Genomic DNA, 14,062 nt, shown 5'->3' with positions numbered 1-14,062 from the left:
CAAGGAGGGCCGACAGCTCCTGGGCAAATTGAAGCCACGCCAGTCCCTGGGGGGAGAGGGAGAGGTGTGGGGCTGGTGGGAGGAAGCCCTCCATGAGCTGAGGCCACAGCAGCTTTGATGGCAGCAGCAGCAGCTGGAGGCTCTCCTCCCAGGATGGGCTCTCCAGCCTTGGTCCCACCGTGGTCCCCTGTCCCTGCAGGGACTAAGAAACGTTGTGGAGGAGGCCAGCTCTCATCCCTCTGATGGGGCCCAGAGTGGCTCAGGCCTAGCAGGGCTGGGGGTGGTACTGCCCCCGCTGCACTGTGCCCAAATGGAGCCAGGGCAGGATGCTGGGGTGCCCAGATGCCCACCTGGTGCCTGCTGCCGTGGGGCCAGGTGCTGCAACTGGGTCTGGGCACGATCAGCGGCAGGCCCTGCAGGGAGGAAGAGGGTCAGACCAACATCAGCAGAGCCAACTGACTGGGAGGGCTCCCTGAGATGCCACAGACCCACACAGATTCACACAGACACTGGGGGAGACTGCCTGCTTGCTGGGGCCCAGGACGGAAGAGGAGAAGGTCCTGGAAAGAAGATCTTTATGCCGCGGAGCACTAGCCAGGCGTGACTCACTTCCACAAAGCCATGGAACTTTGGCTCGTGATCGGGAGAAGCCTGGTCATCGGAGCCTCCGAAGGAAGAGGAACTGCTTGGAGGGGCCGCGGCGGGGCCCATTCCTGCCTGCCTGGCAGGAGCAGTGCCAAGCCTTCTGCTCACCTGACCTTCCCGGCCTGCCCCCAGCCCCTGTCTTACCTGCCCCCAGACCCCTTGGCTCTGCCAACAGGAGCAGCCCCCAGAGGCCACAGAGGAGGGGGCCCATCGTGGCATGGCTTCCATGGGCAGGAGAACAACCCAGGCCTGGAGGAGGGAGGGAGGGAGGCAGGCAGGCTCTGTGCGCCTGAAACTGGAGCCCTCTCAGGCCCTGCCTATCTGATCCATTTCTGCAGACGGAGCATTAGTTACATCCAGGCAGGGCAGGCCCTCCAGCTCGGCCACTGGGCCCCTCCTGCTTCCTTTGGGGGCCAAGTGAGCAGTGGAGCCCCAGAAGGTGGCAGACGGAGGAAGACTGCCCTAAAGCAGCCCTGTTTCCTCTGCCTCTGCTCGGGGGGGGGGGAGGGTGGCTGCGGCAGCGGCCCAGTCCTTTGCCAAAAGGAGAAGCAGCCTGAGGGGTTTTACCTGTACATGAAACAGTTGGAGGGAGAGGCACTTGCGGCTGTTGGAAAGGCAGGCCCTGGGTCCTGGGGGCTTCCATGATGGGAAACTCTCTCGGGGTGTTTGGCCATAAACATGGTTCTCTCTGGGGAGACGGGCTGCAGGGCCAGCCTTGGGGGCTACGCTTTCGCCTTCCCTCCTTCCAGCAGCGTTCAGGTGAGGAGGAGCCTCAGACCATGATGCTCTCCCAGGAAAAGGGGGAGGGCAAGGACCTGTCCTTGTCGTCTGACCCCGAGGGGCCCCTTCTGCCCAGGAGGCCAGTCTCAGCGGGAGCCCCACTGCCTCCACTCAGATGACCTCCGAGCCTCGTCTGCCTCTCCCTTCCCCTGCAGCGTTGCTTAGTGAAGCCGCAGTTGGACCCTCCGCAGCAGGGCAGATCTCCCTCAGCCCCCCCCCCGGGTCAGAGGAGAAGAAAGAACGCCCCCCCCCCCCCCGGATGGCAGAGGAAGGCCTCAGTCCCTGGGATGCCAGGAGGCCCCCAAGGAACGCGGGGCACTTGGTCGTCTTCTCTGCTTGCTCTCATGAGCGCCCTGCGAGTTTCGCCCCATCAGTCTGAGCAGCTCCGCAGCCACAGAGTCGGAGGAGCCCCGAGGGCCATCCAGTCGAGCACTGCCTGCTTTGAGAAGGACCAATGGCCAGGCTTTGTGTGGAAGATGGCCGATGGAGCAGCCTCCTGAGCGACCGGCCAGCCAAGGCCCCGGCCCCCGGCAGAGCCCCCTCCTCCTCCTCCGCAGCTCCAGGCCCAGGCTGCCTCCCCAAGAGGGAGGAGGGCCCTTCTGCCACCAGGGGCAAGGAGTCTCCTGGCAGGGCCTGCCTGCCAATGCTGGCAGTGGGGCTGGGGCTGCAGGGGAGGAGGAGGGGGGCAGAGCCACAGCAGGGCTTGGCTCCGGAGTCCCCTGCTCAGCCATGAAGCCCAAGGGTCCAGTCACGCTCTCTCAGCCTCAGGGGGACCCAGGGACAGGAGGCGGCAGCGGGCGGGGTCTCTCTCTCTCTTAGCCCCGCCCCCAGGGGCCCCTTCCCCAGCAGAAGGCAGCAAGGAGGAGGGGCTGCTCTCTTTCGGACCCCGCCCCCAGCCCCTCCCTCCCTGCGGCTGGGACCGCCCCCAGCCCAGCTGACCAATGGGAGGCCGGGCGCGGCCGGACGGTCACGTGGCGCGAAGGTTTAAATGTCCGCCGGGGGCTCCGGGGGGCTCTGCTTCCTGCCTTCCCTCCCTGGCCCCCGCCCCCGCCCCCGCCCCCGCCATGGGCTCCCTGCTGGCGGTCAAGCTGGGCTGCCTGGCGGCGCTGGCCTTCCTGCCGCTCCTCTGCGGCCTCCTCCCGGCCGCCCTCCTCCGCCTCCGCGGGGCCGCCGACCTCGCCTCCGCCGCCGGTGAGTGATCTCCCGGGGACCCCGAGGGAAGGGAAGGGTCGGGGCGGCCGGAGGGGGCCCTCCTCCCTCCCTCCCTCCCTCGCTCGCTTCTTCCTCTCTGCCTTTGCCTCCTCCCCTCAGGCCTCTCTCGCGGCGGCGGCGGCGGCGGACAGAACATCTTGAGCTGCGCGGCCGGAGGCGTCTTCCTGGCCGCCTGCCTGCTGGACATCGTCCCGGACTCGCTGGCCGACCTGCGCGAGGAGATGCAGCGGAGGAGCCTCTCGGTAGCCTTCCCTTCCCTTCGCCTTGTGGCCCCTCGCCCAGCGGCCCGTGACTCGGCCAGGCTGGAGCCCGGCTGCCTCCTCCGAGACCAGAACGAGCACCCTTCCCTTCTGGCCTTTCCCCCGGGGCCTCTGGTTGTCTTGGGAGGGGGCATGAGCTGCAGGGAGGGGGGTCTTCTCTGACTGGTCCCCCTTTGCTGCCCCACAGCTGGACTTCCCGGTGCCGGAGCTGGTCCTGGCGCTGGGCTTCCTGCTGGTCCTGGTCCTGGAGCACGTCGTCTTGGACTGCAGCGCCCAACGGAGCGGCGAGGCCTCCCTGCCCCTGCTGCCCAGCCCCGAAGGGCAGCACCCGGAGGAGGCGGCCGTCCTGGGGCCAGGGGCCCAAGCCTCCTCCTCCTCGGCCCCTGCCTTCCGGGCCCTGATGCTGACCCTCTCGCTCTCCTTCCACTCGGTCTTTGAGGGGCTGGCGGTCGGACTGCAGGAGACGCAGGCCAAGGTCCTGCAGCTGGCGGTGGCCATCCTGCTCCACAAGGCGGTCATTGCGGTCAGCCTGGCCCTCCTGCTGCTCCAGAGCCGCCTGCCCCTGCGCTGGCTCTTGCTCTCCCTGGCCACTTTTGCGCTCATGTCCCCGCTGGGCCTGGGGCTGGGCATCCTGGTGACCCACACATCCTCCGAAGGCGGCGGCAGCGGTGGCAGTGACACGGTCCGGAGCGCGCTGGAAGGAGTGGCCGCCGGGACCTTCATGTACATCACCTTCCTGGAGATTCTGCCCCACGAGCTGAGCTCTCCCGCCCCCGGCAGCCGCCTGCCCAGGGTCCTGGCGGTGCTGCTGGGCTTCTCGGGGATGACCGCCCTGCGCTTCCTGGGCTGAGGGCGCCTGGGCCTTGGAGATTATGAGCCGGGACAGGGCTTGCCTGGCTTGGGGAGGGTGGGCTGGTCCCCTGCGCCTATGGATGTTTTTATTAAAAATCTGACTTTGTTACAGTGGTTTGGCACTGGTCCTTTTGATTTGTTTCCCTTCTTTTCTGGCTCTCATTTGCTCTTCCACCGCTTGGTCATGTGGTGCAGACAAGAGGCCTCCCTTGGACCTTGGTCAGGGGATAAGGAGCCTTGACTTTTCTTCCCTCTATCCGAATCCACACAGAAGTTCGTCCAACCACTGTCCAGTCAGCCAAGGGGCCTGGGGCGGGTTGCCTTGCAAAAGCCGCTCCTTGCCTGGGCCCAGTGACCCCTCCTGGTGAGAAGGGCAGGGATACAGGAGCCAGCATGGTCTCTTGGTCTGAGCATTGGACTAGGACTCTGGAGAGCAGGGTTCAAATCCCCTTTGCTCAGCCATGGAAGTTCCCCAGGTGACCTTGGGCAAGTCCTTGGGCAATTCCTACATTAAGACTAAAGCAAAGGCAACCCCCCTTGCAACAAGTCTTGCCATGGTAAGCCCATAAAAGGGTCGCCATGAGTCGGAAATGGCTTTAAAGCACCCAGCTACCGCCATCACATGTGAGCCTGATGCCCTAGCAGCTCTAGGGCCCCTCTGTCTTCCTTCCTGGGTTTGGATCTCTTGATGCGCAATGCAGCTCCTCTACCACTGAGATCTCTTCCTGGGACCCCTGAGTTGTTGGAGGATATTTGCAAGGGCAGCTTCATTTACTATTAATCCCTTTTCAAAGGAATATTAGAGAAGTGGAGGTGCACAGAAGGTTCTCTGATTGGCTGGCGCATTGTAAACCGCGTAGGGAGTGCTAGTTCAGTATAAGCGGTATAGGAACGTACTTGCTGTTGCTTTGGTCTCAAGGAGCCCTCAGAGGGGGCCAGGGCCTCCTCTACAGCAGGTTGCCCCTTCCGCATTGGAGTGCTGCCAGGGCAAATGGCCCAAGGGCTGGCAGAACGGCGGCAAAGAGGCCCCTTTTGTGCTTGTTCTCGGCCTCCATGCCGCGGGCTCCGCGGGCCGGGAAGCAGGAGGCCTGGCAAGGCTGGCAAACAAAGGCGGGTGCAGTGGGTTGGCAGCTCTGTGCTGGGAATTTTCTCTGGCAGGACTCTCACGCACCCCTATTTCTTGGCCAGAGGGAAGCTCAACGTGGCAGGTTTTTAGGGGCTGTGTGTTCCCATGAGGATGGCTGCCACAGAGCCTGCCTTCAGAGGGAAGGAAGGCCCAGGCAGTTTGGCTCTCTTTGGGCGCAGAGCAGGGAAGGTGATGCTCAGAGGGAGACTGGGCAGCCAAAGTTCACAGAAGTGGCCCCGAGGGCGCCCCAGGAGCCCGGCCCGGCCAGTGGGGGGGGATGCTGGGAGCTGCAGTCCAGCAACGCCCGGCCCATACCAGGAGGAGGAGGGCCCTGGTCAACGCGGACCAGCACATGCCCTGCCTGTCAATGGACTCTTCTAAGGCTGCATCCACACTGGAGAAATAACCCGGTTTGGCAGCGCTTTGACTGCCCTGGCTCAAGGCTATGCGATTCTGTTGTTGTGGGGGGTCCAGAGCAGACCCTGGCTCAAAGGCTATGGAATTCTGGGGTTGGGGTTTGGGCCCACCACAAACTCCAACTCCCAGAATTCCATAGCCTTTGAGCCAGGGCAGTTAAAGCGCTGCCAAACCGGGTTATTTCCCTCGGAGCAGCAAGAGGAGGAGGTAGGACTCGCACCCAGGGCCATGAGCTGCTCAGGACGCGACGCAAAGGCGGCTGGCGGGGCGTTTCCTCCTTAATTCCAGCCGTTGCTGGAAAAACACCGCTCTAAACCATTCCTTTGCTCAGAGTTCCGCGTTTTAATGAAGCCAATGCCTACAACTCCCAGAGTCCCTCTCGCCGCCACCGCCCTCGAGACGTCGCCATGGCGACATGCCAGCCCCGCCCCTCCGCCCTTTGCCCTCGGCGCGGTTGCCCTATTGGCCGGGAAGCTCTGGGCGCCAGCCAATGAGTGTCTGCCACACTACAGATCCGGCCTCTCTCCCGGAGGAGGCGGGACTTCCGGGCGCTCTTAACTTCCCGCTGCGGCCGCCGCGAGAGAAACCTAGAGGAGCCGCCGCCGCCGCCGCCTGGTCCTCCACTGCTCGGCCTCGCTCTCCTCCTTCCTCGGGGTCCCATGGAGGCTTCTCTGCCGCTCCAGCTGCTGCTCCTGCTCCTGGTGGGGTTGGCGCCTCGACTGGGCCGCGCCTCCGACGTCCTCGAGCTCAGCGACGACGACTTCGACAGCGGCCTGGCCGACCGCAGCGTCGCCCTCGTCGAGTTCTACGCCCCGTGGTGGGTGAGAGGGCCGGCGGGCGAGGGAGCCTCGGGGCCGCTGAGGGAGGCAGGCAGGGAGAGGCGCCGCTCTCTCCTTCTCTCTCTCTCAGGGCCTCTGCCGCTCTCCTGGGTCGGAGGGGCCTCGGAAGCGCCCCGGGGGAAGAGAGCGCCCTTCGGGACTCCAGCTCCCGCCATGCATCGGGGCGGCTGGCTGGGCGGGGCCTCGTTGCCGTGGCTGCCCCTGAGTGGCTGCTTGGCGGAGGGGCGGCGGCCGGGATTGGCCAGCGAGGCTCAGGGGGCGGGGCCTTTGGGCGAGAGAGCAGCAGTCCTCCATCTGGGCCGGGAGGCGCCCTGGGCCAAGCCCTCCTCCCTCCGTCCGTCCGCCCGCTCTTGCCTCAGAACGGCCCTCTCTGTGGCTTGGCCTCCCACCCAGGCCTTAACCAGTCTGGGCCCTGCTTAGTCCCCGAAGGGCGCTTGGAGCAGGAGCCACAGATGCCCGGTTTCTCCCGCAGGTGCGGCCACTGCAAGCGCCTGGCCCCCGAGTACGAGTCGGCTGCCACCCGGCTGAAGGGCATCGTCCCGCTTGTGAAGGTGGGTCTGGCCCTGTGCCCCGGAGCCAGCGGGTCCCCTGAGTCCCTGGCAGGGGAGGCGGCTGGAAGGGGCTCTGTCTGTGGAACTACGTAGCCGGGGGGGGGGGGGGAGAGGTGTATTCATGCGCATTGAAGCCAGCATCGGAGGCGTTGTGCGTCTGCGGTGGGACGCTCTGTCACACCTGAGGCTTGTTGCTGAAACCAAGCGCTTCCGGCACTTGTCTGGTGAAGGCTCCTCTGCGTCTTTTCCCAGGTGGACTGCACCGCAAATTCCAACACTTGCAACAAGTACGGCGTGAGCGGCTACCCGACCCTCAAGATCTTCAGGAACGGGGAGGAGTCCGGGACGTACGACGGGCCGCGGACGGCGGGTGAGGCTGCCTGGGCTTGAGAGCTGGAGCCGGCTGCAGTGGGGTGCCATCTGAAAGGACGCTGGATGCGCAGGGCCCTTGGACAAGGAGGGAGGGAGCCCAAAGGCAGATGGGCTTTGCATCAGCTCTGGCTCTAATCCGGCAACTTCTTTCTCCCCAGATGGAATTGTGAGCCACCTCAAGAAGCAGGCTGGTCCGGCCTCGGTTGCTCTGCGCTCCGACACCTTTGAGAAGTTCATCAGCGAGAAGGATGCTGCCGTTGTGGGTAAGTCGCAGGCAGGAGATCTCTCCCTACAAAGAGGCCCCAGCTGGCCTTGTCTTCTGGCGCTGAGCGCTGTGGCCCAGTGGTACGCATGGCTGTGCAAGGCAGCTGTGATCCTCTTCCAGCCTGAGGTGCTTTGGCCTGATGCAGCTTGCTGAAGCGAATGATCAGCACGGTGGACATGGGCTTCTCTGGCGACTCCTGGCCATTCATGCATCGTAGAGTTGGAAGAGACCACAAGGGCCCTGATCCAGTCCAGCCCCATTCTGCCATGCAGGAAATCTAAATCAAAGCATCCCCATTGACAGATGGCCACCTAGCCTCTGCTTAAAGACCTCTAAGGAAGGAGACTCCATTGCACTCTGATGGAGGAGTGTGTTCCTCTGTTGAACAGCCCTTACTCTCAAGATGTTCCTCCTAACGTTGAGGTAGAATCTATTCCTGGAGCTTGCATCCATTGCTCCATTGGGTCCTATTCTCTGGAGCAGCAGAAAACAAATTTGTTCCCTCCTCTATATGACATCCCTTCAAGTATTTAAACAGGACTCTCATATCACTTCTTAACCTTCTCCGGGCTAAATATCCCCAGCTTCCTGAGTCGTTCCTGATAGGGCTTCATGGTTTCCAGACCTTTCACCATTTTAGTTGCCCTCCTTGGGACACGCTCCGTTGTAGGAGGAGGCTTCCTTCCTTGAGCCTGATTGCCAGAGGTCCAACTCTCCCAGTCTTGTCAGCTTCTAACTAGCGGCCATGACTCTCCCAGGGTTAAGTCAGGGTTCATTTGTAGTCCTCCCTGAGAGTTTTCCAGTGGTGGTCCTTGGTGGGCTCTCATCATCATACGTTAACTTGGTCTGACACTGCACCAGTTGGTGTATTTAAGCCAGCTCACATTCTGGAACTCAGAAGTTTCTGGGTGCATTCTTTGGTAGGTTTGGAGACAAGTGCGTTTCTTGGCAGTGGCTTCCTGGCCATGGAAGCTAGAACTCTTCTGTGAGCCTAGCTGTAATAGCTGGTGGCATCTCCTGCTCCTTTGTCATTTGGCCCCAGTTTTCTCTCGTAGAATCATAGATTTGGAAGAAACCGCAAGGGCATCCAGTCCAACCCCATTCTGCTGTGATGTTTTGCAGGCTTCTTTAAGGAGCTCTTTGGTGAGGCTCACTCAGAGTTCATGAAAGCTGCAAGCAACCTGAGGGACCATTACCGCTTTGGACACACCAGTGACGAAGAGCTAATCAAGCAGTATGAGCCAGATGGCGAGTAAGTGTCCAGCATGACAGAAACATTTATGCTTCACAGCCTCTTTTCTGGATATTGTTCCCCCCACCGCCACCAAATCTTCTGTGGTTTTGTGACCATTTCTCCTGCCTGTGTGACAAAATCTTTCCTCACAAAGCAAACGTGACAACACTCACACTAATCTCCATTGAAAAGAGGAATATGCTGATGTTGTTAGCTTAGACTTCAGGGCTTGAGCTTTAGCCATGTTTGGGCCACTTGCAGTCAAGGACTCCCCAGAACTTCCAGGACTTAATGTTGGCAGCTGGCTTTGCAAGAGGATAGGTAACAAGATCAGTGTGGGCAAGCTCAATGCCAGCTGTCAAATCTTTTGGGAACTGGCTTTGTCTTATTTATTTGGCTGCCTGAAGGGAGCGGGCAAGTCAGAGCTTGAGGCACCTGCTGACTGTCAGCTTCTCCTGAGAGAATTAGTTAAGCTACTAAGACACCTGCTGGCTTATAGGAGGGGAAGGTGACATGGAAGGAGACACTGAGCTTGCCTTTGGGTTGTGACTTAAAGGCATGCCACAGCCTTGGAAGTCAGGGTGGAGTGGATGCCTTGCCTTGCCCCCTTCTCAGCTGCCATGGCACACTTTTTCCAGGGGGATCTTCCTATTCCGCCCCCTACATCTGGCAAACAAATTTGAGGACAACTCGGTGCGATACACAGAAGACAAGATTACCACTGGCAAGATCAAGAAGTTCCTTCAGGAGAACATGTGAGTGCTGCAGCTGTCTCCTTTCTCTCCCATAAACTTATTCACATGCAAGCTCCTGTGAGGTGGGGTCTGCATGCCAGAAATGGCCCTCCTTTTGTCCTTTAGATTTGGTCTCTGCCCCCATATGACTGAAGACAACAAGGAGCTGATCCAAGGGAAGGACCTCCTGGTGGCTTATTATGACGTGGACTATGAAAAGAATCCCAAAGGTTCAAACTACTGGCGCAACAGGTGGGTTACTTTTTGGTGCCCAGAACATAAGGCATGAAACAAGTGGAGGAAACATATTTGTTGTGGTGGTTATTTATTGGGCTTCTATTCAGGGCACCATACAGTAATTTAAAACAATTAGATTGTGAAAGTGTTTTGAATAGAACAACGATATTATTTGGGAAGTGTGATTAAAACAGTGTGAAACACTAAAAGTTATTTATAATAAAATTTCAAGTAGCAGATTAAAAATCGTCTGTAGAAAGGCGAGATCTCCCCAAGACCGCTGTTTTTGGGGTTCCCAGTTAGTGTCTGAGCTGCCTAATCCTAGAGTCAGAGTCCAGTAGCATTTGGTCCAACATGAACTAGCCTGCCTCCTTTTCCCAGAGTGGATGCCTCCTCCTGGGATTCTCCAGCCGTTGCTTGACATGAGAGGGAGGGGTGTTGCTACCCAGCCCTGTCTTCCTGATTGTTGGTGGCAGTGTCGAATGCTATCCAAGGTTTTTGTGGGTGTTTCGGGCTATGTGGCCATGTTCTAGAAGAGTTTATTCCTGACGTAGCCCGAAAAACCCACAAAAGACTATGGATGCTGACCATGAAAGCCTTTGACTTCACGCTGTCCTATGTGTTTTCATTCCAGGAGCTGTTTGGCCCCTTAGTGGTACATTGAGGTTGCCATGGCTCCCATAAAGTGCTAGCTCTTGAGTGTTTTGAGTTCATGACCCTGAGTTCCCTAACATTGAGGGTGGCTGAATTTCCAGCCTGGGGGACTTAGTTTACTTGGGAAGATGACCCCTTCAGCTGAGAGGGAATGTCACTGGCTTCCTGGCATACTTGCTTGGGTTATCTGATGGTGTTGTTTTCTGCAGAGTGATGAAGGTGGCACGGAGTTTCCTGGATGCTGGACACAAACTCAGCTTTGCCGTTGCTAGTCGGAAGACCTTTGGCCATGAGCTCTCCGAGTTTGGCTTGGATGGCTCCACTGGTGATGTCCCTGTTGTTGCCATCAGGACTGCCAAAGGGCAGAAATATGTCATGCAAGAGGAGTTTTCGTAAGTGCCCTGTGCTCGCCTTCCCCCCCTGAGTTCAGCAGTGGGGCACATCAGCCGGGTTGCAGGAACGCTCTGGTTAAAAGTGTTCTCTTGTTCTGTGTGTAGCCGTGATGGGAAAGCCTTGGAAAGATTTCTTCAGGATTATTTTGATGGGAACCTGAAAAGATACCTGAAATCTGAGCCCATCCCAGAGAACAACGAGGGGCCCGTGAAGGTAAGAGATTCCCCCTTCTTAGGCCTTTCCCAAAATGAGGGCCCACAGCTAGGCAGGACCTCTAGGCAGGGCGAGGTGTAACATTCAAAAACCCTCAATCAGATATTATTCCCTTGTTCCTGCTGAGCATCCTGCTGTTATGATTAGTCTAGTGTCAGGTGTTATGTGTGGCATGTAAAACATTCGTGGCCAGGCTTACAAGAAATAGGCATCTAAAGCATGACATGGAATGGTATTGCTTGGCAAGTCAATAAGAATAGAGAGATCTACAGCAACACCTGTGTGCAGATCTTAAGGAGAGGACGGACATGCAGAAAAGTGCCATGTGGAAAAGTGATAGCCATGATTATAATTGGTGGTGATGGTGTCGCTGAACTGCAACTCCTAATGTTTCTTGCTAGTCGCCTTACAGTTGCTAGGAGCTGAAGTCCAAGGATTATTGGACTTCATCTCCCAGCAGCCACACAATTCCCACTTCTTTCTAGATGACAGACAGCCCTTGGTCCTGACTGTTTGTTTTGGTTTTTTTAGCCTGTGTGTTCTCTTTCCAGGTGGTTGTAGCTGAGAACTTTGATGAAATTGTCAATGCAGAAGACAAGGACGTCCTTGTGGAGTTCTATGCACCTTGGTGTGGACACTGCAAGAACCTGGAACCCAAGTACAAGGAACTGGGGGAGAAGGTAGGCCTGGTCAGGGGTTGTCTGGATCCTGGAGGAAGGTACTTAGCAGAGTTTGGCTGGTGAAGATGGGAGCAAGTGGGCAGAACAGCTCTTGCCTGCAGTGAGGCTGCCTGTCGGAAGGCGTGCTCCTTCCTGGGTATGGAGTGGCACCATGGGCACTTGAAACGCCTTTCACTTTGGAACTCCCTGTCAAGGGAGATCAGAATGGCCCCTTCCTTGGTGGCCCTCCGCCGACAGGTGAAGACCTTCCTCTTCAAACAGGCATTCAAAACAAAGCTTTTAAAGAACAGCCTGGGGTGCTGTGTTGTTTTTTAAAGTGTTTGGTATTTTAACATGTAATTCGTTTTAATTATTGTAGTAACTTAATTTTGTTTTAATGTACTATTTTTGTATGTTTTTAATTGTCTTGTTTTTTAATGTTGTAAGCTGCCTTGAATCCCAGTCTTGGGAGAAGGGTGGGATGATGATGATGATGATGACGACGACAACGACGATGATGACAGTGATTTCATGTTGTTGCCCAGGGTAACTGTTGACTGGTTTGTCTCTCAACAGCTCAGTCAAGACCCTAACATCATCATAGCCAAGATGGATGCCACAGCCAATGATGTGCCTTCTCCCTATGAAGTCCGAGGGTAAGACAAGGCCCAGCTGCCCCTTGGCTGCTGGCCTGCCATCTCTCAATAGCCATCACCAGTAGAACCCTGTCTGTGTGTCTATGGCTCTGGGGAGGGGTTGTGTTGGGATTTATATGAGTTTCTGGGGACTGACTTTTAGGTTCTCTGCTTGTACGCTTTCACCTTGAAGAACTGCTCCTCAGCCCCATGAACAGGGGCCCTCCTGTCTTCCTGTGGAATAAAGGATCAGCCTCTGTGCCAAACGAATGTATCTGGCTGACACATCTGTCTTTTTCATTAGGTTCCCCACTATTTATTTTGCTCCTGCGGGTAGCAAGCAGAATCCAAAGAAATATGAGGTGAGTCTTTGTGCTCGTCTTGGTTTGCTAAAGCTGGATTACAAGGTGCCTCTTTGTCTAATGGGGAATGTAAGCCTCTGGGTCTGCAGCTGGGTGGCAACTCCCAGCTTCCCTCATTGTTGGTTATGCTGGCTGCTGGGCGGTGTGGTCCCAGAGGGCCTCACTTGCTGAGTGGTAGACTCTAGTGTGGTGGGATCACTCTCCCCCTTATTAGCCTAAACTGTGGTAAGGGTTTCACCAGTTGGAAGGGCAAAGGCAGGGGAGGGTAGCTGTTGTGTTCTGGAAGCCTGGTTAGGGGTATGTGTGAGCCCCTCTCTTGCCTTGGCAGGGGGGCCGTGAGGTGAGTGACTTTGTCAGTTACTTGAAGCGGGAGGCCACCTATCCGCCCATCCTGCAAGAGGATGAGAAGCCGAAGAAGAAGAAGAAGGCACCCAAGGAAGACCTGTGAGCTGGGGGCCTTGCTATGGTGACCACCTTGTCCGCAGCGGAGCCCAGCGGCCACTGAGCGCGGAGGCTGGGGCCCTTGCGCGCAGCCTCTTCCGTCCTTGGAAAGCAAAGCAGCAGCTGGGAGGTGGGCGCAGGAGAGCCATAGGTGCCAATGCCGCTGCCACCGCTGCTCAAGTTTTGGCCTCCACGCCTCTTAGCTGCACTTGCTGTGGGTGCCCTGGACTGGTTAATGTTTGTGGGTGGGAGGGCTTGTTTTCTAATTTTTTGTACATTTTGAGGAGTGAATCAATAAATTGCCCCTTAGGCCCCCACTTGCTCTTGTGTGGTGATGGGGAACAGTCTCACACACCCATCTGTGTGCGCACACATCCCTCAGAGGACAACCCCATCCTCTAGCTGTGGAGGTTCTGTGGAAGGAGGCAGTTGTGGCCTTGCGGTGGTGTTAAATGTTGCTGCTCTGTCCAGTCCCTTGCATTTTCTCCAGCTCTGTTCCAGGGAGAGGGGATTCATCACCCCAGTTGGCCTAGGGTCAGCTTGGGGGGTGGGATTTGGGAGCCAGAGATGGGGAGGGTTGCGGAAACAGTACATTGCACTGCTTGTACCAGGGTCGAGGCCTCTGCTGTGGCATCTGTGCGGTGGCCCTCCCTCTGCTTCAAGCTGGAATCTTGATTCCTGGGGCTTGACTATGGCCCTTGCAGGAGGGAGGCCTCACAGTTGCCCTTCCAAAAGTGCTGGTTTCTAATGGGACCCACTGGGCAGGTACTGTTTTTCCGTCCTGAAAGGTGGGGGGGGGGGCACTGCAGAGTAAGCAAGAGGATCCTTGGCTGCTTTCCTTGGGAAAGTGAGGATAAAAGGAGCAAAAATGGTTTGGATCCATTTGAGAGATGTGGGTTTTCTCAGCTCATCAGATGAGCTCTAGATAATGGACGAGAGAACTGTTCCCTCCCTGCGCACCCTCAGCCCTTCTCATCTCAGGCAGACATGGTGCGCAGTGCCCTTGCACCATGGCACACAAGGTGAGTTCCATCCTGACTGTCGCCTGGAGTGGGAGGATCAGGGCTGTCCTCCCACATGAGCCAGACAGGAGGCAGGGGCCTTTGTCTCTGGACATACCTGCAAGTGCAGGAGGACTTGGGGCAAATGTCACAACACAGAGAAACTACCACCACATGTTC

At 57.8% G+C, this 14,062-nt stretch overlaps 2 protein-coding genes across 2 annotated transcripts; both read left to right on the top strand.

Annotated features, from left to right (window-relative positions):
* Window positions 1–2,489: 2,489 nt before the first annotated feature.
* LOC149307552 (zinc transporter ZIP1-like) lies at window positions 2,490–3,822 on the top strand. Its single transcript, XM_089538667.1, has 3 exons — window positions 2,490–2,616; window positions 2,737–2,879; window positions 3,085–3,822. The coding sequence occupies exons 1-3, from the start codon at window positions 2,490–2,492 to the stop codon at window positions 3,745–3,747; spliced, it is 933 nt and encodes a 310-aa protein (XP_089394793.1). The 3' UTR covers window positions 3,748–3,822.
* Window positions 3,823–5,830: 2,008 nt separating this feature from the next.
* PDIA3 (protein disulfide isomerase family A member 3) lies at window positions 5,831–13,198 on the top strand. The gene is made up of 13 exons (XM_089539441.1): window positions 5,831–6,109; window positions 6,604–6,682; window positions 6,935–7,052; window positions 7,213–7,317; window positions 8,442–8,571; window positions 9,192–9,308; window positions 9,414–9,539; window positions 10,388–10,570; window positions 10,676–10,784; window positions 11,336–11,464; window positions 12,020–12,099; window positions 12,383–12,440; window positions 12,769–13,198. Exons 1-13 carry the CDS (start codon window positions 5,952–5,954, stop codon window positions 12,886–12,888), a joined length of 1,512 nt encoding a protein of 503 aa, XP_089395567.1. The 5' UTR covers window positions 5,831–5,951; the 3' UTR covers window positions 12,889–13,198.
* The last annotated feature ends 864 nt before the right edge of the window (window positions 13,199–14,062 follow it).

Source organism: Sceloporus occidentalis, unplaced genomic scaffold (genome assembly GCF_023333645.1).
Source record: "Sceloporus occidentalis isolate IW3139 unplaced genomic scaffold, rSceOcc1.0.p SCAF_9, whole genome shotgun sequence".
Lineage (NCBI taxonomy): Eukaryota > Metazoa > Chordata > Lepidosauria > Squamata > Phrynosomatidae > Sceloporus > Sceloporus occidentalis.
Note: the sequence above shows the minus strand (reverse complement) of the source record. Positions and strands in the feature narration are given on the sequence as shown.